This window comes from Jaculus jaculus, chromosome 1 (genome assembly GCF_020740685.1).
Source record: "Jaculus jaculus isolate mJacJac1 chromosome 1, mJacJac1.mat.Y.cur, whole genome shotgun sequence".
NCBI lineage: Eukaryota > Metazoa > Chordata > Mammalia > Rodentia > Dipodidae > Jaculus > Jaculus jaculus.
In genome coordinates this window covers 116417560-116445442 of record NC_059102.1, presented here as the reverse complement: position 1 = coordinate 116445442, position 27883 = coordinate 116417560, and the positions used below count along the sequence as shown (strand labels likewise).

At 41.0% G+C, this 27883-nt stretch overlaps 1 protein-coding gene across 3 annotated transcripts in view; it reads right to left on the bottom strand.

The window, feature by feature from the left end:
• The window catches only part of Fsd1l (fibronectin type III and SPRY domain containing 1 like), a 106734-nt gene extending 79444 nt beyond the window's left edge, over positions 1 to 27290 (bottom strand). For all 3 annotated transcript variants that reach the window (XM_045160484.1, XM_045160491.1, XM_004656979.3), the window contains exons 1-3: positions 27159 to 27290; positions 9652 to 9747; positions 2708 to 2839 (exon numbers count right to left, since the gene is read on the bottom strand). In XM_045160484.1, coding sequence (XP_045016419.1) covers positions 2708 to 2839; positions 9652 to 9747; positions 27159 to 27173 — 243 coding nt within the window. In that variant the 5' untranslated portion in view covers positions 27174 to 27290. The remainder of the gene's footprint in view (positions 1 to 2707; positions 2840 to 9651; positions 9748 to 27158) is intronic.
• Positions 27291 to 27883: the final 593 nt, after the last annotated feature.

The window sequence follows — 27883 nt, the reverse complement described above, 5'->3', positions numbered from 1 at the left end:
GTTCATGAGAGAGATTGGCCTCTAATTTTCTTTTTTTGTTCTATCTTTGTCTGATTTTGGCATCAGGGTGATGCTGGCTTCATAGAGGGAGTTTGGTAGGATTCCTTCTTTTTCCATTTTAGAGACTTTTAAAAAATAATTTTCAAGGTAGAGACTCACTCTAGCCTAGGCTGACCTGGAATTCACTATGTAGTCTCAGGGTGGCCTTGAGCTCACGTTGATCCTCCTACCTCTCTCTCCCGAGTGCTGGGATTAAAGGTGAGCGCCACCACACCTGGCTAAGTAGAGACGTTCTTGAAAGGGTATTGGGTTCATGGAAATTGTACACACAGTGTGTACAGGAGCAACGTGTGCACTGTTCTGTACCTTTCAGATTCTCAAAGGTGTCTACGACCAAAATAAATATGCAAGAAGTTAGTTCTATTTTAATATACCAATAATGAACAATTCAAGAAATAAATTAAAAATCCAGTCCTATTCTTAATCACAACAAAAAGAACAAAATACTCTGAAGTTCAGTCAAGGAGGATAAAGTCCTATACAATGAGAACTAAACACTATTGCTGAAAGAAATTAAGATAATACAAATATAATTAAAGATTGAACAGTGTTGAGTTGTCCTACCCTCTGTTATCTACTAGCTCAGTACAATCACTATCAAAATATCAATGATAATTTTGGCTGAAGTAAAAATCAATTATAAAATTGATACAAAAGTTTAAAGAGTTCCAAATTGCCACAACACAATCTTGAAAAGGAAAACAACATTTGAGACTTCAACAGCTTTCAAAAGTTATTAAATAAAGCTCAGAACCAAAACAGCATGGTACTGGCACAATAGCCAACAAATAAACAAGAGAACAAACATGAGAACCCAAAATAAACCTTTATATATGAAAACTTGATCTCTCACAAGCGTTCCAAAACCAGCCGGGTGTATTGGCACACACCTTTAATCCCAGCACTTGGGAGGCAGGGGTAGGACGATTGTTGTGAGTTCAAGGCCACCCTGAGACTTCATAGTGAATTTCAGGTCAGCCTGAGCTAGAGTGAGACCCTACCTCAATAAAAAAGGTTTTTTTTTTTTTTTTTTTTTTTTTTTAACAAAAAGAGTTCCAAAACCACACAGTGGAAAGAGGATAGACTCTTCCATGGATGGTGTTAGGAAAACCATCTCTCCATGCACAAATAAGGACATTTTCTTTCTAACTTACATAGAAGTTACTAAAAATGAATTAGAGACCTTAAACTATGCTGCAAAACTCTCAGAAGAAAACATAAGGTAAAAGCTTGCTAGTATTTCATTTTTCCATTACTTCCAGAATGTAAACCTGGCAACAAAAGCAGAATCAGACAAATGGGACTGTCCAATTTAAGCATGTATTTATGGTAAAGGAAACAACAAAAAGAGTGAAAAGCAACTGACAGAATAGGAGACCATAACTAGAAATTACTTATCAGTAAGGTTAGTATCCAGAGCTAGAGCCCTTGCCTAACATGCACAAGGGCTCTGCATTTGACCCCAGGTACCACTCGAATTGAAAGAAACAGTTAAAGCTGTAAAGAGAACACATAAAGAACTCCTACAACCTAAAAGCAAGTAGATCACTTAAAAGACAAAGAACTTGAAGAGAAACCTCTTCAAAAATAGCACATAGGTACTAAAGAACACACACAAAATGCTCAAAGTCTCTGAACATCAGGGATATTGAAATCACAACAAAAATAGTGACGCCTACCTTTTATGATGTCTGCTACCAAAAGTAGTGTGATAAAATAAATGTTGACAAGGATGTGGAGAAACTGGGTATACATCCACAAGAATTAAGAGTATATTTGCATACCATGATGATTTATATTACTGTAAACTGGACAAGATTTAGAATTGCCTTTGAGAAATTCTGCACATTAGGTTAGTCTCTGGGAATATCTGTGAGAGACTATCTTGATTAGGTTAATTGAGGTGGGTAGGCCTACCTTAACTGTGGCTGACACCATTTGGTAGGCTGGGATAGGAGGCAGCAGCATTCATTACTAGCTGCTCTTTGAATGTGACCAGCTGCCTCAAGCTCCTGCCAGGATGGAATCTACCCTCTGGAACTATAAGCCAAAACAAATGTCTTCCTTTCATTAGCTGCTTCTAGTATGGAATTTTGTTTTAGCAACAAGAAAGGAGTTGATACACATGCACGTTCACTGGATTGTTATTCAAAATAGCTAAAAGGTGAAAACAGTATAATGTCCACAGATGACAAATAAAGAAAAGATGGCACAGTAAATATTATTTAGCCATAAAGAAATCTCAGAAAGTACTATAACATTCATGAACCTTGGAAACATGCCGAGTAAAATTAGATAGTCAAACCTAGAATATACTAAATAACAAAAGCAAAATAGTACAATCACTACAGACTAACATAAGAACAAGCAAGAAACTGTTATCTTAAGGGACATGTTTTTGCTTTGTAGTAAGATTGTAAGTTATATTACACAGCAATGTGAATCAACATACTGTGTACTTGAAAATAGTTGAGGGTAAATTTCATATTGTTTTAACAATTTTAAAAGATGGTATTTATGACCCATACCCAGTTAAAAGCCACTCTTCAGCAAGATAAAGGAAGTCAGACTCAGAAGTTCATGAACTGCGTCTGTGCCAACAGACCCAGCACAAGTGGAATATCATCCAACAGCTGTGTGGCCTCACCTGTAACTCTTGTGATTTCCGAGCTTGCTCCTGCTTGATGGTGCTGACCATACTTTCTTTTACTTCATCCAATATAGAATACAAGCTGTCAAATTCTTCATCTAACTCTGAAAGTATGTTAGAGGAATTTTCCTGTTAAAAAAGAAAAATTTTTACTAAAAATCTATAGAACATTTAAAAACTAAAAGGAGAGAACAGGTTCATTTGTAAAGTATCTTACCCTAACAGAAAAATAACAAGATCGTAATATTTGATTTCAGGCTTTATTATTTTTATTTTTTACTTTTTTAAGAAGAAAAAGAATATGGCCATGCAAGGGCTTCTTGCTACTGCAAATGAACACAAAACACATGTGCCATGTTGTATATCTGTCTTTACATGGGTACTGGGGAATCAAACCTGGGCCAGCAGGTTTTGCAAATAAGTGCCTTTAGCCACTGAGCCATCTCCCCAGCCCCAACATTAGGTTTGAAAAACAGAACTGCTATGGCAGAGGTGATGTCTAGACTCTGCTCTACCACCTTTCCCCTGTCCCCATAAGTCTTCCCCTCAAGCCTGAAATCAAAATAAAAACTTTTTTCTCCTATCAGCTGATTTTGGTTGGGTAATTTGTCCCAGTAAGAAGAAGCTAACAAAAACAATATCTCTAGCTTTTATCTTTTTTTTCCCCTTCAAGATTACTTTTCCTTTTCATGGTATGTGTGGTTTCTTATAAATTTTAGGATTTTTTTCTTTTTTGAAAAAAAATTATACTGAAATTTTAATAAGGACTACATTGAATGTACAAACTGTTTTAACTAGTCTTGACATTCTAATAATATTAATTCACCCAACCCATAAAAATAGGATTTTTTGCATTTATTAATTCAATTTCTTTCATTAATGTTTTACAGTTTTCAGTATACTTTTTTTCATTGTCTTAGTTTACTCAAGCCTCTTTATTGTAATGCTACAGTAAGTAAGATTTTCTTTAAAAAAACTCTTAAAGAATACACTGGGTTACCTAAGGTCTTTTTTGTGCATTATGTAAATGTACTTTGAGTTTATCCCCCTCTCAATGTTGCCCTAAGCTCCCCTTTGTGTGCCTCACTCCCTTTTGTTCTCCTAGACAATTTAACTTCTTTCATGACATCTGTACCTTTATAATTTTCTGTATGTGTATGAAACCTAAGAGGCACAAATAAGAGAACATGTGGCTAGGATGGCCATAGGCCCTGGGGAGAAGCTACTGCTGTTGTAACTTTGCTGTACAGACCTCCTGCCAAACTGCCTTCCAAAAATCTGTTTTTACGCCAATAGATTAGTACTGCTCTCAGCTTTGGCTAGAGATACTTAATTTTGCCATGGGCATAAGTTCCTACATATATTCATAATTGGTTAGAGTGCTGAGAATAAGGAACAGTTGAGTACTCAGCTCTAAATGGGACATGTATAAAACCCCTTCAAAGGCTACAGTAGCATTACAGAGGAGGGGGGCAGAAAAAATATAAGAGCTGGAGAGTGGGAAGAAGTGGAACACTGTTTCCAGACATGACCCAGCCATTGCATTCATGAGTTCACACAGCAGCTGTTGTTATGAGCACAAGACTGAGTCCATCAACATTTCATCATGGATGGGAGAAGGGATCACAAAGCCTTATCCTCCCTGAGCAGTTGTTGGCAATTAATTGTTGCTGGAGACGAAGACCTCATTTTCTTCAGTGGTGTAGTCATTGGTAAGTTGCCAATGGCTCTGTTAATAATCCACTCCAATTAAACTCAATGTGGGTCATACACAACCACAAACATGTACACACATGACATGAAAGTGGAAGGGAGAGTAGTTGGGAAGAAGGGGTTCAGCAATAGTAGGAAGGGGACAAAAGAAGGTAATGGGGGGGTGAACACAATCAGAATACATTCTATACATGTACAAATTGTTAAAAAAAAGTTAATTCAAAGAAGTAAAGAATTAACAGGAAAATGACAAAGTACAATGAATTCATTTATTAAGCAATATTACATCAACAGCATTTCTTCTTGGTAGGATGGGTTTTGAATTCTTTCCCTCCCTGTGATTGTTCATGTAGTAAACTACACAGATACGGAAGTACACTTTGAAATTTCAGTTCAATCCTATAAAACCAGACTCAAGGTACTTTGTCCCAGTAGAATTTAGACAGTTATCCTTTGGAGTTAGTGATGTACTTCTCAGTTCCCTCTATAACGCTCTGGCTAGAGTAGTTGCTTTGGAGGGAGGGGTGAGTGGGAGCCCATGGTAGCCTGAGCAGCAGATGGGCAGGATACTTTCACAGCCTGAGGATATCTCACTTTAGTCCCAGTTTCCACAACCAGGGCTGATCCCCATACTCTCATACTCTCTGTCCAGGGAAGTGTGTAGGGTCCTTGTCCCCATGCGCTCCCAGATGTTCTGTAGCTCCTCTCTGGTGTCATAGGCTGCAGCATAGGAGACAGAAGGTTCTAAGGTGTTGTCTGGTGAGTCCTACTGACCTCACCAGAACTCAACACTGACTTTACTTGTCCATATTCCTTGCTTCACTACCAACTAAGCATACAGTTCTTGGTTGTCCAGCTGACTATTTTTGGAGGTCTGTGTGTGAGAATAAATGCTTTCCGGGTGGTGCCGCCCTCACTGGAGCTGCCTGCTTCTGTTCAGAGCAGATTTTCAGCTCTGCCACCCACTCCTGCCTACTTTGCCCACCAAATTAAGTTTGTTTACAGAGTCTGTACCTTGCAGTGTATTATCCTGTTTTCTTTCACCAAGTTTTACTGAGGGAGCTTCTAATCTGCCATCTTATCTAGAAAGTCAATGTCTACAGAGTGTGACCCACAGTTCAAATTACAGATAGAACTATTACTACTCAAGTCAGGGAAAACACCCAGCTGTATCAGTTTGACAAAATGTTTGAAAGGTCTTTTGAGATTGTTTTAACTTTGTTTTCAGAGAGTTAGTTGTTATAGAAATACTGCTTTTGTATGCTGCAATTTTTTGGTATATGTTTGTGTGTGGAGCTCATGTGTGTGGGTGTGTGAGTGTGTGTAGCACAGAAGTTGATGTCAGGTGTTTTCCTCATTCACTCTCTACTTTTTTGAGGAGGGAGTACATGTATGTATCTGTCCCATGTATGTGTTTTTATGTGTGCACACACATCTGCATGTGTACAGGTAAGAATTAGTTATCAGGTATCTTACTGGATATTGCTCTTCGCCTTATTCGGAGACAGGATCTCTCATTAAACTCTGAGCTTATCAGTTGAGCTAGACAAGCTAGCCAGCAAGCCCTGAGGATCCTTCTGTCTCTGCCTTCCCAGCACTGGGACCCCAGACAGGTACCACCATACCCAGCATTTACTTGGGTGCTAAAAACCCAAAAAGTTCTCATGCATGTGTGGCAAGCACTTCTACACACTGAGCCATCTCCCTAGCCCTTTCTAGCTTACTTTTTTTTTTTTTCTTGTTTTGGGTTTTTTGAGGTAGGGTTTCACTCTAGTCCAGGCTGACCTGGAATCTACTCTGTAGTCTCAGGCTGGCTTTGAACTCATAGCAATTCTCCTACCTCTACCTCCCAAGTGCTGGGATTGAGGTCATGAGCCACCATGCCCAACTCTATCTTACTTTTTTGAGGCCGGGTACCTTACAGATCCTAGTTGGCCAGCAAGCCTCAAAGATCCTTCTGTCTCTGCTTCTCTAGCACTGCAATTACAGACATCCACAGCCATATGCATCTTTTTACATAGGGGCTGAAGATCCAAATTCAGGTTCTAATGCCTGTGCAGCAAGTCCTTTACCCACTGAGTCATCTCCCAAGTCCCCCCACTTCCATCCTGCAATTTCACTGAACTTACCAGTTTTAATATTTCTTTGGTATACCGTATTTGTATGTATCAGGTCATCAGCAAACAGTTTCATTTCTTCCTTTCCTAGCAGACTACTCTTGCTATCTTTTTCTTGTTGAAATGCTGTTTAAGACTTTCATTACGGGCTGGAGAGATGGCTTAGCATTATGCACTTGCCTATGATGCCTAAGCACCCCAGTTCAAGACTCGATTCCCCAGGACCCAAGTTAGCCAGATGCACAAGGGGGCACATGCATCTGGAGTTCATTTGCAGTGGCTGGAGGCCCTGGCGTGCCCATTCTTTCCTTTCTTTCTCTCTCTCTCTAACCCCCCCCCCACCTCTTTCTGTCTGTCAACATAAAACAAAAAAATTTAAAAAAAAAGACTTTCATTATTACTGTGAATAGAACTGGTAAGAGTAGGCATCTTTGTCTTATTCCCAACCATGAAAGAAATTCATGGGTTCATGGCAGAAATTCTATTTAATTCCCTTACCTATTATTGGTCTGTTCAGCTTGTCTATTTATTCCTGACTTGGTTGTATATTTCTAAGATCCATCAAATTAATCATAAACTCCCTTTCAAAAATCAAGATTTAATCTCCAGCTGTATGGGTTGTCAGCCCAAACCTGTGCCCTTTCCTTAAGTGTTCCTCTGTGTGATAGTTCATCTCTATTGTCAACTTGGTTGAGCCAGCAATCAAATAAGGCACACCCCTGCTGGGCAGGTATGTGAAGTAGTTTCCAAGAAGGATTAACTGAGGAGAGGACTGTTCCCCAAAGTGGGCAGCCTTCTTGTGGCAGCTTATAAAGAGATTACAGGAAATAGCTGCTGCTTTCTTGGTTGTGCTTGCTCCTTTCTGGTAAGTACATCTGCCCTGTTGCTGCCACCCTTTGTTAACATTGGAACACGGCTTCTCTGTCCTTCCAATGATGAATGAAGACTAGTAGCTGTCCAGTAATCTTCCAGGCCTTCCATACCAGATTGGGACTGCTGAGGCATCCAAGCCTCATGGACTGAGAAGCCACTGGGTTTTCTGATACTCCAGCCTGTAGACAACTATAGTTGGACCGCCCAGTCCCTACCACATAAACCAGCTGATAAACCCCTTGTGATATATACTCATTGTTCTGGTTCTGTCCTTCTAGACAGTTCTGACTACTAAACTCCCTCTCCTAAGTGAGCACCTCACTTTTGACTTTCAGGTTTTACTTTCATCTATTTCCTCAGATGACCTTTTCCTACCTACATTTTCTTCCTTCTACTTAATGCAAACCATGTTTAGTTTCCCAATACCTTAAAAAGGTACAATTTGTTCTAAATTGGAATAAGAAAAACAGGACTCAAGAGTTTTGGGTAGGGTCTCGTTCTAGCTCAGGCTGATCTAGAATTCTGGAATTTACAATGTAGTCTCAGGGTGGCCTCAAACTCATGGTGATCCTCCTACCTCTGCCTCCTGCCTCTTATTTAAAACTTTTATTTATGTATTTGCACACAAGTACATATGTGCATGTGTTGCTGGAAACAAATACCAAAAGCTTGTACCATTTTTCGCATCTAGCTATTTACGTAAGTGCTGGGGAATTGAACCCTAGCCAGCAAGCATTGGAAGTAAGTGCCTTTTACCACTGAGCTATCTTCCCAACTGAGCCTCCCAGCCCCTGCAACATTTGATTTTTCTATGAAGAATATCAAATTATACTTTAAAAAATTTTATTTATCTGTCATTTTAAAAGAAGGGAGGAGGATACATAATAGGTTGTTATTGTATATATTTAAGTAGAAGAATAGATTAACGGGGTGAAAAGGCCTAAAGTGAGGTCAGGGGAAGAGATTGAGTAAAGGAAAGGTGGAGGGAGGGCTAATCAAAATCTAAGAGGATGCAAATCATTTGGAATCCTCTGGTTTCGGATAGTGGATCACTCAGGAGCCATAGATCGTGGTTAGAAAATTTTCAGTGCCAGGGATGGGATACCTCCAGTGAGTTGTTGGCCAGGGAGGTCCCAGATGTCCCCAAAACATTATAGGCCATTGCCAAGGCCCTTGGTTTCCCACAAGGAATAGATGGTAAGACCCTATTGCTGAAGACTCCACATACTTGGGCTGCAAGGCCACTGAGAAATCCTGCTGGAATTGAGCTGATAACCTCCTCCATGTAGACCAGCTGATAGAAAGCTGGAAGAAGCCATCCTACATGTAGTTCAATGGGAGAAAGAGATACCACCAGTGAAGATACTTAACAGTGGACACTACAAACCTTATAATTGGCCAGCCAGGCCAAATGAGCCAACGGGTGCAATAGTGGCACGTCTGTCATGGTGGAAACCAATTGCCCTCCAATTGGACTGGAGGCCCACTCCATGGGAGGGAATACATCCCTGGTACTGAAAACCTAAAACAGGGGTAGTCATGAGCCCTAGGGGTGTAACATCGGCTGATGTCTGGAAAAATGTATATACTATGCTTATCAAACTGCCCAGTTAGCACTTCTCCTAATATTCATACCCTTATATTAACGCTACTCTTACTTTGGGTAGAGAATCTTCTCTTTTCAGATGGCAGTGACCTTGGGATGACTTAGAAGGTATCATAGTGCTGGAAAGAAGTGACTGGAGTACTGAGTAACTTCTCGATCACAACTTCCAAGACTCAGGGTCTAATGCGGAAGAGGTGGCAGAAAGAATGTAAGAGACGAAGGAAGGGTAGGACTCCTTACAACATGCTCCTCCAGACACAAAATGGCCTGGATATCCATGACCTCACAGTGCCTGACACTACCTACACAAAACCATCATAAGGGGAGGAAAAGATCATGAAATCAAAATAAAAGAGAGACTGATTGAGATGGAGAGGGGATATGATGGAGAATGGAATTGCAAAGGGGAAAGTGTGGGGGAGGGAGGGTATTACCATGGGATTTTTTTTTTATAATCATGGAAAATGTTAATAAAAATTGAGAAAAAATAAAATAAAATAATAAAAGAAAACTAAAAATAAAAAAAATAAAACTCTGCTTTTACATCCATTAGTTTATAACCTAGAATTGATAAAGTATATTAACAATTATTTATTGTGACATGGTTAAGTTTTTAATAAAAAGATTCATACCTGGACTCCTTTTAGCGTGTGATTTAGTGTATCAATAAAGTTCTGAATTTCATCATTTTTATTTGCCAGAGTAGAAATGATCCTTTGCAGAGCTTCCTAGGATTTAAAACATAAAAACATTATCTTCTAATGAAAGAAGAAATGTCTCATAAAAAGCCATCCTCCAACAAGACTCACGTAACAGGCAAGAAAGAAGAGTGATGTACAGCTTCCTTCTGTTCCAAATCTCCAAAGGCCTCTACTTACAGAAGACAACACTATATAGTTGCCCTGGTTTAAAACTTCTTATCCCTAGTATATAATGTAATCCCCATAATACATTTCAGATTGAAAACAACCAGTGTTATTTCAAGTCAGTAATATAATTTTGGGCCATAAGTTCTTGAGAAAGGAATAGAACCAAATCCTTACATGTTGCTTAAACAAATCTAATAGCCATCAGAACACAAGCAAGCAGATGGAGGAATTAAGTAACATTTTATTTATTTATTTATTTATTTTATTTATTTTAAGAGAGAGAGAAAGAGAGAGAGGGAGAGAATGGGCACACCAGGGCCTCTAGCCTCTGCAAACGAACTCCAGATGCAAGCATTCCATTGTGCATCTGGCTTATGTGGATTCTGGAAAATTGAACCGGGGTCCTTTGGCTTTACAGGCAAATGCCTTAACCGCTAAGCCATCTCTCCAGCCCACATTTTATTTATTTTTAAAAATTAAAACAAATTTGCATTTAAAATAACATTCATGGTCATACTTTAAGATGCTGCAGAACAACAGTAAATAAACAACCTTACTAGCAAATAATCCAACTTTGATAGTGCTTCCATTTAAATAAAAATTTTTAAATATCTACTTATTTATTTGAAATACAGAGAGACAAAAAGAGACAGATATATATATAGAGAGAGGACGGGTGTGCTAGGGACTCTAGGCACTGTAAAAGAACCTCAGGTGCATGTACCATCTGGCTTACATGGGTACTATGGAGTTGAACCTAGGTCCTTCGGCATTACAGGCTCAGCCATTTCTCCAACCTTTAAATAAAATTTTGAGATATCTAATTTTCTGATAGCCTACTTCAGTGCTATTCAATAAAATTTTTGCTATGACAGAAATTTTCTATATATGCTCTCCAATATGGCAGCACTAGTCATAGGAAGCTACTAATGCACTGAGATACTGTAGCACAACTGAGAAAGTAAACTATATTTTTAAGTTTAATTTAATTTTTAAAAATATTTTATTTATATATTTGTGAGGGAAGAGAGAATGAGAATAGACATGCCAGTGCCTCCAGCCACTATAAGTGAACTTCAGATACACGTGCCACTTTATGCCTCTGGCTTTACATGGGTACTGAGGAGTCGAACCTGGGCCAGGAAGTTTTGCAAGCAAGTGCCTTTAACTGCTGAGCCATCTCCCCAGCCCTTAATTTGTATTTCTTTCAAATTTTTAAATTTTATTTATTAGGCAGAAAGAAACAGACAGAGAGAATGGGCACATCAGGGCCTCCAGTCCCTGCAAACAACTTCACATGCATGCACCACCTTGTGTATATGCCTTATGTGAGTACTGGGGAGTCAATCCTGGGTCCTTAGGCTTTGCAGGCAAGTGCCTTAGCCACTAAGCCATCTCACCAGCCCAATTTTATTTTTTTAAGACTCATCTTTCTTTAATGCGTCTCAATTGTACAAAATAATAGGTATTATGTTGTTTACAGACATAGTCACACATGCACAGTACTTTGATCATATCCCCTTTTAAGTAACTTCAGTTTGTAGAGCCACATGTGACCAGTGTTGTCAAAACAGACAGACCAAGACTAACTGCTTAATAACTTCATAGTAAAAGCAAAAAGAAAAAGAAGGAAATCTCAGAAGAATCAAATACAAGTACTTTTCTATATATATACCGAGGAGCATAGGACATGTTTCTCTGATCCTATAAAATTTATGGGATCAAAGTTCTCCTCAAACTACTGTTAGATAGAGCTGGGCATGGTGGCGCACTCCTTTAATCCCAGCACTCGGGAGGCAGAAGTAGAAGGATGGCCATGAGTTCAAGGCCAGCCTGAGACTACATAGTAAATTCCAGGTCAGCCTGGGCTAGAGTGCCTAAATAAGTCCTTACAGCTTCCACTTTGCTGGAGGTCATAAATGTCAGAAGGGTATGGCCTTTCCTTAACCCTTCTTCCCTACAGAAGCCCCTTTCCTCAACCCTTCCAAGGCTAGTTCCCTTGCCTGGAGGGCTAAGATTCCTGGGAAGATGTGCTCCTTTTCCCCATAAAACCTGAACCTCTACCTAGAAACCTGGCATCAGGGCTGTTTGGCCCCATCATATAAAAGACCCTAATTTGGGTCTCTAGGTAAGAGTTCCTATGTCCAGGAACCCTATTGCTACCTTCTTTTTTAAAAAATATTTTTTGTTTATTTTTTATTTATTTATTTGAGAGTGATAGACACAGATAGAAAGACAGATAGAGGGAGAGAGAGAGAATGGGCGTGTACACATTCTCTATCTCCCTCTCCTTTTCTCTCCCTGCTTGAAAATAAATAAAATGTGTTTTTTAAAGGGCGGTTATTAAGTCTTTAAAATCCAAAGTGCATTTTCAACTTAACAGCACATCTCAATTCAAATTAGCCACCGCAAGTCCTCTGAAACCTGTAGCCAAAGCTGGCCCCTGAAGCTGAGAGGCTGTACTATCGCAACAGTCCACACTTTCTCAGAGTGGAAACTGAACAGGGACCATCTACTGATTCTATTAGCTTGGGACTAAAAATAACAATCTAAAAGCTTTCTGAACTTTCTTTTTTTTTTAAATTATTTATTTATTTGAGAGCGACAGACACAGAGAGAAAGACAGATAGAGGGAGAGAGAGAGAGAATGGGCGCACCAAGGCCTCCAGCCTCTGCAAACAAACTCCAGATGCGTGTGCCCCCTTGTGCATCTGGCTAACGTGGGACCTGGGGAACCGAGCCTCGAACCAGGGTCCTTAGGCTTCACAGGCAAGCGCTTAACCACTAAGCCATCTCTCCAGCCCTGAACTTTCTTTCATAAAGACAAATTATTTATTTATTTATTAAGAGAGTGGAGAGAGAGAGAGGGAGAGAGAAAAAGAAATGAGGACACCAGGGCCTTCAGCCCCTGCAAACAAACTCCAGTTTCTTATGTATACCAGATTTTTTAATTATTTAAGTGTCATATGTACACATAATTTGAAATGCTCAAACCAGTTCCTTTGTTGGGAGTTTTCAAATTTCTCAGTTTTTATATATGAATATTGCCACTAAAGGTTAAACCATATAAAGTTAACTTTCAAAAAATAGTGCACAAAAACAATTCCTTTGGTATCCTAGAAGAATTTTAGAAAATAGCACAACAAAAGAAATTAATAACTCCACTCTCTGTGCTTATAAAATTTTCATGGTTTACAAGTACTTTTGGTTTAGAGAGGATCTGGGCAAGGAATCACAGTGAAAATAGCACATGACAAAAGCAATACTACATCTGAGGGCAGCCGACATGTAAAAGTTATACTAGCTCAAAGCATCACCAGAACCATTTTGCCTACTTGATATGGTACTGTCTCATACCTCCAAAAATAACACCTCCAGATTTCAGTTAATCTTATGACTATCAGTCCCTATGAACTCATTCCAAATCTGTATTATTACATTGAAAGAAAAACACTTTTCAATTTATACTGGCTTAGTAAGTATTCATAGCACTATTTCTGGGGAAAAAAAAAAAAGAAAACCCACAATTATGTTCAAGCCTTGGGAATAAATAGTATGAATGAATTACTCAATGCCTTAGAATACTATACTTCCCTGGGAAAATGTTGGAAAGGCATGCTTTTTAAGGGCAAATATACAATATTTCAGGAGACCATGTTATCCTTCTTTCAAGAAAGAACACATTTTGAATTTAACTTACAGCAACAGAACAGCATGAAAGCACATCACGCACACAGACAAAAGGCCACACATGGAGGGAAGCATTTTTAACTTATGATCAAAGTTACAGGACTGAAGTTTTTAGGTTATTTTCAGGGGATGCACTACAATCCCTAGGTGGCAAGAGCCGTATAGACTTGGCCACTGAATGTTGTAAAAAGATATGAGCCAGATGTCCAGGACTTTGGAGCCCTAGCAGTTAAAACCATATATATTTTCAAAGCTACTAAATACATTATGAACTGCAAAAGAAATAACCATCTAGATCAATAACAGAAACCAATGTGTCCCAGGTAGTTAATGCAGAAAAAGCTCTCCCTCTATGCTAAGCTTCCAAGAAAAAGGACAGGATCTGAATTCCCCCAAGGGTAGCCTGCTGACACAAGGCTCCAGAGCTCTGAATGATGTACAGTGTGGAGAGACTAGAAAATAAAAAGCACTGCCACTAAGAATTCATACTAAGTAATTATAAAACTCATCAGGAAGGGGTGAGAAATAAATTATAACCATTCTGGTTCTCAAAGACGGGGACTTGCTAAACCCAGGGAAGAAAAGGAATGGACATAAGAGTGTAAGAACTTGGAGCTCAGTAGAAGCTGAAAAGAAGTTACAAGTAATCAAAATATTTAAAATTACCACAATCCCAAACTTGTAATAAAAATTAAAAGACAGCAATTACATCACATGACTTGAGAAAGAACTCTAGCATATATTTATAACAAGATTTTCTCCAGTGTGGCAGGACCCAGGGAAGAAGTGTACACAGGGACTGTATGTGACTACACTCAGGAAGCAGACTGAATAGGTGACGAATCAGCAGGTCTTTTGTTTAAGTATTTTCTAAATATTATAGGCAACTCTCTAGGGCTGATGTAAATGTATGGTGTATTCAGCTACCCTAGTTGAACCTTCCAGAGCCTCAAATTTCATTAATAGTTGTTTAAAAGTACTTTTATTTATTTGAGAGACAGAAAGAGAATGAGTGAGTATGGGTGCACCACAGTCTCCTGCCAGACTCCAGCCGCATGTGCCACTTTGTATGTCTGGCTTTACATAGGTACAGAGGCATCAAACCCAGACAACCAGGCTTTATAAGCAAGCATCTTTAAGCACTCAGCCATCTTTACAGTCCTCATTAATAGTTGTTATAATGGAAAGACAAGTAATTGATAAGTTGTGGTAAAAAACTAAGCTGTTCTAAGCTATGAACAGCACCTCACGGTTTAAGACCAAGGCCTTAACTCTAAACCCAAATCAGGTTAGTTCACCTACCTACTTGAAATCTCCACTTGGATGTCTCACACAAGTCCTTCAAAGTCAGCATGTCTTTCTTCACTAAACCTGGGCCACCCTCTAGTATTTCACTTCTGTAAATAACACTACTAGCTACAAAGCTAAAATTTTTGAGCAGCATTTCCTCTCTTCTAATTTATGACCTACATGTTGACACAAAGTTTTATTCATATTATTTCTTAAACAGTTTTGGATAGTAACATAAAAATCATTGTCATGGGCTGGAGAGATGGCTTAGCGGTTAAGCGCTTGCCTGTAAGGCCTAAGGACCCCGGTTCGAGGCTCGGTTCCCCAGGTCCCACGTTAGCCAGATGCACAAGGGGGCTCACGCGTCTGGAGTTCGTTTGCAGAGGCTGGAAGCCCTGGCGCGCCCATTCTCTCTCTTTCCCTCTATCTGTCTTTCTCTCTGTGTCTGTTGCTCTCAAATAAATAAATTAAAAAAAAATCATTGTCATATCTGAATTCATACTCTAGCTAACCCTTTTAATCTTTGTTTAAGTATATGCTCATGATTATGAGTACTAGCGCATGTGTACCATGGCATGCATGTGACGGACAGGGGACAACCTTGGGTGTTGGTTCTTGCCTTCTACCTTGCTTGAGGTGGGGTCTCTTGTTGGTTGCTTGTACTGCATATGCGATGCTACCTTAGGTGGACCACAAGTTTCCCGAAATTATATCTCTTCCTCCCATCTTTATAAGTGCTGGTATTACACATTCTTATGTCACTGTGTCTGGCTTTACATGGTTTCTGGGGCCCCAAACTCAGGTCCTCATACTTATGTGGCAAATGCTTTACTCACTAAGCAATGTCCCTGGCCCTAGCAAAAAGTCTTTACTGGAATCTGATTTGTTCTTTCTCTCCAATAATGAGTTCCAGATATTGCAGCTAGGGTACTATGACATTTCACACTTCCTGCTCAAATTTGTTTCAATGGCTTCCCACTGCTCCTGGAATAAAACTGAAGATCTTATTTAACATGACCTGTAAGACCCTCATGATCTTCCCATGACCTCCCTGGCCTGCTCTAACATACAACAAAACTCCTGTCTCAGTAGTAGCCCACTTTGATGTTCTCTGATAAGCTTTCTTCCCATGCAGGAGCCCTTGTATTTATAAACCCTGGTCTAAAGCATATATATAACAAATTGTTAAAATAAGCTTCAAAACAGTAACTATCTAGTAAGCACTGTTATATTTGTGATACCATCAAAGCTTTATGGATAAATGAAGACCCCACAATGAAAACTGTCCATCTGCACCATGGAAGTCTATCTACATGAAAGGATGTCTACAAGGACCTCAGTTTTTGGATCAGATCTCAAGTTTCCCATTACCTTCCAAGCACTGATGGATAAAGTCCTACAAAAAAGATGGATAAAGAAAAGAGAATTTTGAAGGCAATCTAGATAAAAGAAATATGAATTATTTCAAGCTTATATAGATAATTATATTTTGTAAAACTTTAGGCACTCATAACTAAAATATCTCAATGATAAGGTCTGGAGATACCTTCTGGTAAATGCCAATTATGCTAGACTGTGGTAAAGTATGTAAGGCACACATCTGTAGATGTAGAGTGTGTGCAGTCTCAGTCAATGTGCTTCAGTCATGCAGCACAAATACCATTACCTCAAAAATCCACTTTGTCAGGATTAAGTCTATCAGCTCTTTGCATGTGAAATTTATATTACCACAGGTGCTATACCAACAAGAAAGAAGGCTTTATGTAGTGTGACCAGACAACCCCATTCTCATGGAAGGGGCAATGCAACCTAGGGTATGAAGTGTTCTCTTCACAGGAGTAAAACTTAAAGCTGGGTTTACACTCACTACAAATCCCATGAAGTGACAGCATCCACCAGCAGACTGAGCAAATGTGTAACACTTCTATCCTCCCAAGAGCCAACACTATCTTAAGCTCTTTACATATTATTAAGTCATTCAATCTTTTTAAGGATCCTCTAAGATATTATTATCCTCATTTTCCAATGAGGTTGAGGCATGACAAACTTACAGTACCTTGTCCAGAGACTTAGAACTAATATGTCACAGGCCAGAATTTAAATGAAGGCGGTTTGTATTCCTAACTATTACACCGTACTCTCTGATAGGGTCAAGATCAGAGGTTCCTGGCAAGGACACCAACAGAAATAACATTTTGCTCAAAGTTTTAGAGTCTTTAATACATGATTGGTAAGCTCCATTGCTTTAAAGGGGTCTAGGGGTAGCACAGTATCACTGTAGAAAACAGGAAAAGGGAGGGACACAGAGAGAAAGAGAGGGAGAGAAATCTATGTTCATGTTCTATTATCCCCTTCAAATATATGTCCCCACTAACCCGAACACTTCCCACTAAGCTCTCCTTCTAAGTTCCAGTACCTCTCAGCAGTGTCGCAGGCTGAGCCATAAGCCCTTAGCTCAGGGGCCTGTGGGGACTTCCTAGATTCAAACTACAGCTCTTTGTAAGTCAATTATTACACAAGGAGTATCATCTGATAAGTTCAAGGACAAGATGGCAGTGCCAATTTTTTAAATGGCATTGTTCTAACTTATGGGTTCCAACAACATTTGGTAACTCAGATGTTGAGTCTTAATTTAGCTGTCTCCAGCAGCAACAACAAAACTTTGCCAATATGAACTGCTTATCTAAGAACTATCCAGGGCAACAGGCCCAAAACTATTATTCGCAAACTTCCTATCCTCAGAAGAAATAGCCCAGAACTACTAGGTCAAAATTTCAGGGGCCGGAGAGATGGCTTAGCAGTTAAGTGCTTGCCTGTGAAGCCTAAGGACCCTGGTTTGAGGCTCGGTTCCCCAGGTCCCACGTTAGCCAGATGCACAAGGGGGCACACGCGTCTGGAGTTCATTTGCAGAGGCTGGAAGCCCTGGCACGCCCATTCTCTCTCTCTCTCTCCCTCTGTCTGTTTTTCTCTCTGTGTCTGTCGCTCTCAAATAAATAAATAAAAATTTTTTAAATTTTCACCTTGTATCTTGAAGCAGCATCTATGTGGTCATAAATAGAGAACTCCTTTTACACATGGGCTTCCCATCAACATCTATTCAGACCAAGACATTTAGAGACAAATTCTTCATTCATCTTCATGACAGTTAAAATATGCAAATCTATAATCACTGCAAATATCACTATTGAGGCTGCAGTTTAAGGGAGGTAGACTATTACTGTGACCAAATACGTAAATTATTCAGTACTTTCAGTGTGCCTGGCACTGTGCTAAGCTACTCATGAAGAATATCCATTTAGTCATGTAACAGCTTTCACGTCTTATGGATTCAAAGCAGAAACTTTAAAAGAAACTTGTTTTGGATCACATATCAAATCCAGGAGGTTGCCTCCCTAGTCTCAGCTTTTACACTACCCAAGGTGGCTCTCACTACTGGGGATATATGAAATAATCACAAAGTTCTAGCAAGAAGAGTAAAGGGATCAATGAAAATAGCATATAGCATTCCTGGACACTTTCATGATGTCACTTGCATCACTCCATACCATAAATTTCTCCTTTGATTAAGTGATGAGAGTCAAAAATCTAGAAAACTCTATCCAGCTGGTAGTAAGCAGCGCCTTCTATAACAGTGAACAGCTGTGAGAACTACTTGAAGAGACAAAACCAATAGTGAATCAACAATCATCTAAGTGGGGAAAAAAAAAATCTAACAATGGTAAAAGAACTGGCAAGAACATTCCTGGGCTGGAGAGATGGCTTAGCGGTTAAGTGCTTGCCTGTGAAGCCTAAGGACCCCGGTTCGAGGCTCAGTTGCCCAGGTCCCACGTTAGCCAGATGCACAAGGGGGCGCACGCGTCTGGAGCTCGTTTGCAGAGGCTGGAAGCCCTGGCGCGCCCATTCTCTCTCTGTGTCTGTCACTCTCAAAAAAAAAAAAAAAAAAAAGAGAACATTCCTTTCCTCCTTTCCATCCTGAGCTAAATTGTAAGATAGTAAGCCAGAAGAAGACGTAATATCCCACCTAGAATTGGGGCCAGGTGGGGAGGAATGAGGGTGTGAGAGGCTTTAGAAGCCTCAACTAGGTAGTAGGCTTCGATTCTGGCTGTTTTGTTCAGTGATATAAAGAAGGTAAGGACTTGGAGCAGACAGCTTCAGGTTCACTGAGATGAACTTCCAGACCAGGCACAGTCATGGAGGAAGGGATATTTATTGAAGCTTACAGATTCAGAGGAAGTTCTATAGTGGCAGAAGAAGGGCCAAGCAGAGAGAAGCCACAAGCCAAAAACCACACAGCACACTTCAGGAACTCCAGGTGGATCTAGACACTTTGCATATCTTTAGACTGGAATTTCAAACCCACCACCACACCTTAAGATCCACCCAGTGACACCTCCTCCAGGGAAGTGGCTACAGATGTAAACTACAAACTAATAGAACACTGAATATATTGGGGGCCATTTATTCAAATTACCACAAGACCAACTCTCCTGAGGGCACTGGGGTGTGGGCTAAGCACTGTTAAGTATTGGTAACTGCCGTAAAGCATTGTTAGGTGCTGTTGAGCAAGTCAGTTTTTTGTTGAAATTTAAGTCTTCATTGTAAGTACTTTTATTTATTTATTTTTGTCAATGAATGAAACCACTAGGAGCTGGCTGTTCAGGTCTTTGAATAGCAATGGGCAGACCCTTCCCTTATGCCTAGCAGCAGGGACCTGCCAGCTAAGAATCCCCTTCTCTGGCAAGTGGCCAGACAACCCTCATTGCAGCTTGGCTGTTTTGGACACTTCACAATTACTCTGAGAAGATTCCAGCTGCTTGCAAGGTTCACTACAACTTAAACACAACTCCTGCTCCTCAAGGAGGCCTGACTAGAGTAACAATTACTCCAGACGGTCTACACTGGCCTTGGAAAACCACATTCTGTATGTGCCAGGTTAGCTAGCCCATGAGCCTCTGGGGAGTCTCCTATCTCAACCACCCATCTTACTGTAGGTACACTGAGATTACAGATGTTCACGCTACTGCATCTAGCTTTACATGGGCTTGGGGATGTGAACTCAGGTCCTCCACTGAGCTATCTCCCACCCACCCCCACTTGTGATCCCGTAAGAAGAGTCTCCTAAGCTGCAGAAGCAGTGGTCTCAAGCACTGCAGGCTGAAGCGTTGCTACCACAGCAGCAGTAGCAAGACGGCAGCTACAGAATTCCAGATGGCAGGTGGGGTGAAAAGCAACCGACAACAAAACAGAGATGACAAAGCATGGTGGAAGCACAGGAAAGTATGCAGTCAAAATACGGGCAGGGCCACAAAACAAAAAAACAAGGCTTGGAGAGCTCCTGAGAGCAACCAAGCCTGAAAGGCCAAGGGTCCTGATACCAGAGGCTCAACACTAGCCCCTGCAATGACCAAAGGTCCTCATACCCAAAGATGCAATAGATGGCACTGAATGCTGCTGTCACAGCTGCTGCTTAGAACTGAGAATTTTACTAATCACCTTAGAGAGTCACTAACCTGAGTACCTAGAGCTACACATGTCTGCTTTCTATGAACTGGAGCCGTTAAGTCTCTAGTTTTTAGACCTTGGAGATCTACATATGTTAGCCCAGGATTTGAGCCTTGAGCACTCAAGAGCTCAGGACTAAACCTACTCAGGAATTCCATGACAAGAGAGTAAAAGTGACTAGACCAACTCACTGGGAATAGTCACGCATATTCCACAAAGCAAACCAAAGCTCCCACTGGCTAATGAAGACAGGCACAGCAGGGCTGGAGATGGAGGTACTTAGGTACTGCCCATGGTAATAACCCTTCTAAAGGGCAACCTGGCAATACATACAAAAGACATTTACATAATTGGTAATTCCATTTCTATAAAGGCATTCCAAGTAAATGATTGAGAATGTAGGCAGACACTTGGCTACAAGGATGTTCCTCTGAGAAATATTTGTAACATTAAACATGGAGACCAACATAAATATATAGCAAAATGGTAGTGATTAAATAAAATTAAGAAACATATCCATACAAAAAATTATGCTGAATCATTACAAGTATTGTAGAATGATATTAACATGGAAAAATGTTCATGACTATGTAAGGGCAAATTACAAAGCAATGCACACAGACTGATAATATAATTTATTAAGGCTTATTATACATGAAAAATGATCAGTAATACAAATGCTAAAACAGGTTATCTCCAAGTAGCAACATTGTGGGTGATTTTTCTTTAATTTTCCTTTACTTAAATCTCTCATTTTCCTGCAATAAGCTTGTATTGCTATGCTAACACCTTTTAAACAAATTAGTTCAAATTATAATTATCAATCAATATGAGTAAGTGAGACAAGATTCTATCAGAATGCTGGGACTAAGAAGTAGGGCTGAGGGTGAAATGCTGACAAGTCCACTTGTTTCAAAATTCTGTCAACCGAGGTCAGAGTGGAATATCCATCCCTATAGCAAACATTCAGTGTGTTTGTTGCATGAATAATCCTGCTTACATTCAGCCAAACACAGCAAGGAAGGATTGCTAAAATTTAAAAAAAAAAAGGTCTGCCTCACTATCTAATTTTATGAAGATACCACTGATTGCAGTAGCACACACCTTTAGTCCCAGCACTCAGGAGATGGAAGTAGGAAGATCACCATGAGTTCAAGGCCAGTCTGATGCTATAGAGTGAATTCCAGTTCAGCATGGGCTAGAGTGAGACCCTGCTTTGAAAAAAAAATAACAAAAACCAAAAACTGAAAATACCTGTATTTGAGACTGCAGAGATGGCTCAGTAGTTAAGATACTTGCCTGAAAAACCTAACCATCTGGGTTTGATTCCCCAGTACCGAAATAAGCCAGATACACAAAATGGCACATGCATCTGGAGTTAACTTACAGTGGCTAAAGGCCCTGGCATGCCCATATTCATTCATTCATTCATTCATTCTCTCTTTTTCTCTCTGTATCTCTCTACTTAGAAATTAATAAAATACTTTTAAAATTTATTATTTACTTATTTATCTGGTAGAGAGAGGCAGGAGGAGAAAGAGAGAGAGAAAATGGGCACATCAGGGCCTCCAACCACTGCAAACAAACTCCAGATGCATGCTCCACCTTGTGTATCTGGCTTACGTGGGTCCTGGGGAATCAAACCTGGGTCCTTAGGCTTCACAAGCAAGTGCCTTAACTGCTAAGCCATCTCTCCAGCCCAAATAAAATATTTTTAATTTTTTTTTTAAAAGAAAATACCTGGGCTAGGGAGATGGCTTAGCAGTTAAGCGCTTGCCTGTGAAGCCTAAGGACCCCGGTTTGAGGCTCGATTCCCCAGGACCCACGTTAGTCAGATGCACAAGGGGGCACATGCATCTGGAGTTTGTTTGCAGTGGGTGGAGGCCCTGGTGCGCCCATTCTCTCCCGCCTCCCCACCCCCGCTATCTCTGTGGCTCTCAAATAAATAAATAAATATTTAAAAAAATCAAAATAACTGTACTTGAGTAAAATGGTCATGAGTATGTCACAATGGTGTCAGTTACACTATATTTTTAATACTTTTATGTACTTATTTGTGAACAGATAGAAAGGGGAAGAAGAGTGAGAATGGGCCCATGGGGCCTCTTGCATGAATCTGGAGTTGGTTTGCCACTGTGTGCATCCAGATTTATTTTACAGAAAAAGAAGGGAGGCATACCAGGGTCTCCTGTCTCTGCAAATGATCTCCAGATTCATGCACCACTTTGCGCATCTGGCTTTACATAGGTACTGGGGACTAGAAAGTGAGACAACAAGCTATGCAAACAAGTGCCTTTAACCTCTGAGCCACTCCCCCCCCCCCCAAAAAAAAAGCAAGAAAGAAAGAAAAAAAAAGAGATTGGTGGGAGGGAAGAAAAAGATCTTATTTATGGCAGCAGACAGACAAAAAGCCAGATTTTCCTCCAAATTATGTTTGATATCATCTTTTAAATACCTTGCTAAACTTAACTAGCTCCTAAGTTAAAACAAACTACTTTACACGGGTTTATCTCTTCTAACATCTTAAGTTTTAATTACTTTACTCATTTCAGCATTTAAAAGCCATGACAACATGCAAGAAGGGTGTAAGGAGAAAGTGTGGGCTGTGATGAAAGATCTGGTTTGAATCCAGACTACCACTTGGCTGCTGTGTTGACTTTGTGAACTGAGGGTTGTGAGAGTTTAAAGGAATCCACAATATCACATATAAAACAATGTCCAAATTTCAGTCCTCAGGAAACTCTTCTTTTCCTCTTCTTACAAAAAAGAAAACCTGAAAAGTAGTACTTCTGGAAGATGGGACAGCTACTGAGTGGTTATATGGATATGGTAGGGGTCTTTTAACCGCTAGCAGTGTGACCCTTGTAGGAAAAACAGCAAATCAAGGTCAAAGAGCAAGCTGAGATAAAGAATGCTGATGTTTTTCCATAAAGTGGCATGCTTTAAAACTTCTGCTTAGGACTGGAGAGAAGGCTTAGCGGTTTAGGCACTTGCCTGTGAAGCCTAAAAACTGATGTTTGAATCTCCAGATCCCTTGTAAGCCAGAAGCAGTGATGCAAGCATGCAATGTCGTATATGCACACAAGGGGCGCAAGCATCTGGAGTTTGTAGCGGCTGAAGGCGATGGCGTGCCCATTCTCTCTCTCTCTTAATACATAAATAAGATAAAATAAAAACTTCTGCTTAATTCCATCTCCTCAAAGTTTGCTCCATATTATACAGTGAAGTCTCACCTGGCCCTACCTTTTTCTAGGCAGGAAGTAAAGAACATGCACGAAAAGTATGGAAAAACAATTCACAATGTATGCTCTTGATGACTTCCTTCCTCTACATATATGGAGAGAAAATATGAATGAATGAGAATTTTTCCTATATATATGGAGAGAGAGAGAGAGAGAGAGAAAGGAGAGAATATGAATGAAAATCTTTCCTAGAAGCAAGGATTCCTAGGAATGAGCAATCTGTACAAAAATTTAAGTTCTACTACTAACTTCAAAGTTCTAAAGTGAAAGGAAGGTACAAATGTCTTACTTGTTTCAATGTCTTCTTTGAACATGCACATTTCATCAGGTAAAGAAACCTCTGGGATTTTATCTTAAAACCACTTAAGGACATATTCAAAGGTTTGAGTATCCAACAAAGCCACCTATCCATTAACACATCCTTTTCAATACAGTGTCCCAGAAACTCCATCTAAACAAACTCCCTCTGTTTATTTCTAGGAGATAATACTGTTTTCTGTCTCCAATAGGATGCTTAACATACCCAAGGCAACTGCGTTTTCTTCCTCTACTGAAACACAGCATCTGTTGCTAACAAAACACTGAAGTCCAAGTCATTTTCACAAACAAAAAAGCAGCTGGTCCAGCTAATCCACTTGTTGACTAGTCACCATAGAGCTTCTGAGAGACTGTCCAGTTCCCCTTTATTGTCAGAACGCATCAATCAGAACTTCCAATCCTCTTTCAATTAGGGTTTAACAACATTTGCCATCACCAGTTGAAATAATTTATTTACAGATATATGAGCAAAAAACATGCTTTATAAGGCTGGATTAGAAAAGGAGAAAAGTACTTTGAGGTTGGATTTATTAAACTAGTAACAACAGCCAACAAATAATACAGTTGGGTAGTTTTTTTAAAAAAACTTTTTCATAGTTTTTAAAAAATTTATTTATTTGAGAGACACAGAGAGAGAGGGGGGGGGGTGGGGAGAGAGCGCAAGTGTCAGGGCCTCCAGCCTCTGCAAACAAACTCCAGATGCATGTGCCCCCTTGTGCATCTGGTTTATGTGGGTTCTGGGGAAACGAACCAGGTCCTTTGGCTTTGCAGGCAAGTGCCTTAATTGCTAAGCCAACTCTCTAACCCTGGTTGGGTAGTTTTTAAAAATGAACAGGGTCCTCACAAAAACCCTTTGAGTACACACTTGTTTCTGCTGGTTTACAGAGGGAGATATGGGGGCAAGCAGCAAGACACCCAAACCCACACAGCTCTTAGCGTGGCTTCAGAGTCAGCCGTCCCCTTAATAATTGGCAGCCCAAGTCCTAATGTCTTCCTTTGCCACTTGAAGTACTTCTTCCTTTATACAGACTGGGCTATCAATACTTCTGCTACCATTTTAATTTTAACAGTCTATAACAGGAAATGGTCTTTAAATCTCATACTATGTTTGTAATATTGTCTTATTTAAGGATAAATAAATAGCCAGTTTAGTTCATTACTATTTGAGGCAAGTGACCAAGTGATGGCTCAGCAATTCACAAAAGAAAAAAAAAAGCTTGAATGGAGAGCACTAACTGGGTTATAAGCATTAACAGTGGATATTCTTTGTAAGCTATCAAACAAGTTTTATTTTTCATTTGAAAGATTTGATACCACCCCTGAAACTGAACATACTTTCTAATGTCGAGAAGTTCATTCTCAGTCCAATAAAATGCTGGTACCAGAAAAAAAAGAACATCTAATTATATTCTATCTCTAAGGAAAACGAATATGGTATCCTATAGGTACATAAATGCATCATCTGAAATGAGAGCAAGTAGGTTCATATCTTAGCTTTCCAGCAGGCCCTTGCAGAAATCACAACCTCAAACTCATTTCATTGTCCCTTCAATGTGGATTATTTCATGCCCTTATCATGCATGGAGTATTTTAGTAGTAAATTTTCATAAATTTTAAGATACTATTTCATAATGAAACATTTTATCAAATGTTTACAACAGTATACTATCTTCTTCTACTGAATAGATGAGAAAGTAGATTAATCACCATTAAGTGGCCTGCTTCACATCACACAGCTAGTAAATAGTACGCTGCAACTCGACTCTCTGACTCCTAAATCCTATGGTCTTCTATTTGAACTCTTGTAATGTTCATTCGAGTATTTTGCTTTTCATCTAGTTAAGTTGTGAAAAGATGTGTTACAAATTTAGGCAAAGATGTTTTAAACTTATACATATTCAGAACACACAGAACATAACTTTTGGGGGGAGGGAGGGAATTAACATGGGATTTTTTTTATAATCATGGAAAATGCTAATAAAAATTTTAAAAAAATTTTTTTAAATGTCGGGAATAATCTTTTTGTTTGTTTGTTTGTTTTTTTGTTTTCTGAGGTAGGGTCTCACTCTAGCCCAGGCTGACCTGGAATTCACTATGGAGTTTCAGGGTGGCCTCGAACTCATGGCGATCATCCTACCTCTGCCTCCCGAGTGCTGGGATTAAAGGCGTGCACCACCACGCCCGGCTTGGAAATAATCTTGGAAGACATAGTTGAACATACTAAAATGGGTTTCCAGGCATGTGCACACAATGAAATAACGTGCACTTCTGTTAAATACGATAGAAATGCTTAACACATCACACTCTTCTCAACCCTCTCCCCAGTGCTCCTCAAGAATGTGAATTCAGAAAAGAAAAAAAAAATTACAAATAGTTTTTATAAGCCTTTCGTGGGCTTCCTATCTAATAATGGAAAAGAATGGCCTCTTAGATATGCTTGGTTTTTCCCTGTTGCATTATTAATAAACTTTTCTTTCCTATACTGTTCTCTTTCAACTACACTATAACCTAACAAAGAGAACAAGGAGGCTTACTTCTGTATAGGGATTATTACTGGCCTTTTAAAATGCATTTGTAATTGCACTTAACACACTGGCTATGTTCTCTATGTATTTTTACTTCACCAAAAAGGCTCTTCTGCACAGCCGTCCCCTACTTGTTCTGGAAGTGCTAAACATTCCACAAGACCACTCACTAGGTAACTGCAACCAGCAGCATCAACTGCTCAGAGGGTGGGGCGGCTGCCCTGACAACTGTCTTTCCCCTTAATTCTGCAAACACCGAGTCCGGCTTCTAAACAAGCCACGGGGAGAGAGAGGGAGGAGACTCGGTACAAAGGAGATTTCAGCTCCAGCCAGGACACTTGGTTGGAGGAGAGCCCAAGCCTGGGCGCCGGCAGGGAGACCCCGGCCGAGGATGCGCCTAGGAGGAGCCTCCGGGGGCAGCCCGCAGGCAGGTCCAGACGGGCCTGCAGAGAAAGTGACTGATGTAAAAGTGGGTGCTGCTCCCCACTTCTCAGCAGCCGGCGCCCCAGAACAAAGTGACAAAGTGCAGGGCAGAGGCCAGGCCGGGTCACCGGGCGAGGCTCCCGCATCCGCGCGGGCGCGGGCGCGGCCGAGGCCGAGCTCGGGTCCTGGGTGGAGGCCCGCGGCCTTGCCGTCCTCCTCGGAGCCCCGCGCCGCCCCTCGCCGCCCGCCCCGGCCTCAGGGGACCCCGCGCCCCGCTTACTTTCTGCGAGTCCATGGCGAGGGCTCAGCCCGCCGGCCCGGGAGCAGAGGGAGGAGAAAGAGGAGATCCGACCCCGCGACACGGCTCCCTCGGCGCCGCCTCGTCCCGCGCGGACACCGCCCGCCCGCCCGCCCGCCGGCCCGCCCGCCCGCCGGTCCGCGCCCAGCCCTCGCGCGCGCCTCGAGCCGCGGTTGCCGGGGTGAAAGGGCGGCCGCGAGCGAGGGAGGGAGGAGGGCGCCGCGTGTGCGCCTGCGCGGGCCGGGCCGGGCCGGGCGGGGCTCGGCTGCCTGGAAACCCGCCGCGCCGAGCGGGGGGCGCCGCGCAGCCTCGTTGCCGGCGTCCTCTCTGGGCGATCGGTCGCGGTCGCTGCTGGCCTTGGAGAGGAGCCTTGAGCCCCCAGCATCCGGGCCTGTGGGAAGGGTCGGGGAAGCAAAGTTCTGGTCCCAGAGCTAGAGCGCCCACTCTCAATCCCGTACACACCTGCGCCTTCACCCACCACTTCCCCTTGCAGGCACTGATAGGCTAGACCTGGCCCAGCTCACCCAGCGAGTAGACGGAATGGGATGCAGCTTCGGCCTTGACTGGTCTTGGTGGAAAGGTGCGAGACAGCCACTGAGACAAGGGTGCAAGGGCGTGGCGGAAACGTGGATATGTAACTAATGCAGCCCCCGGGTCCTGGAGAACTTGTCCAATTACTTCCCTTCTTCCCTTGCACCAGCACCTTG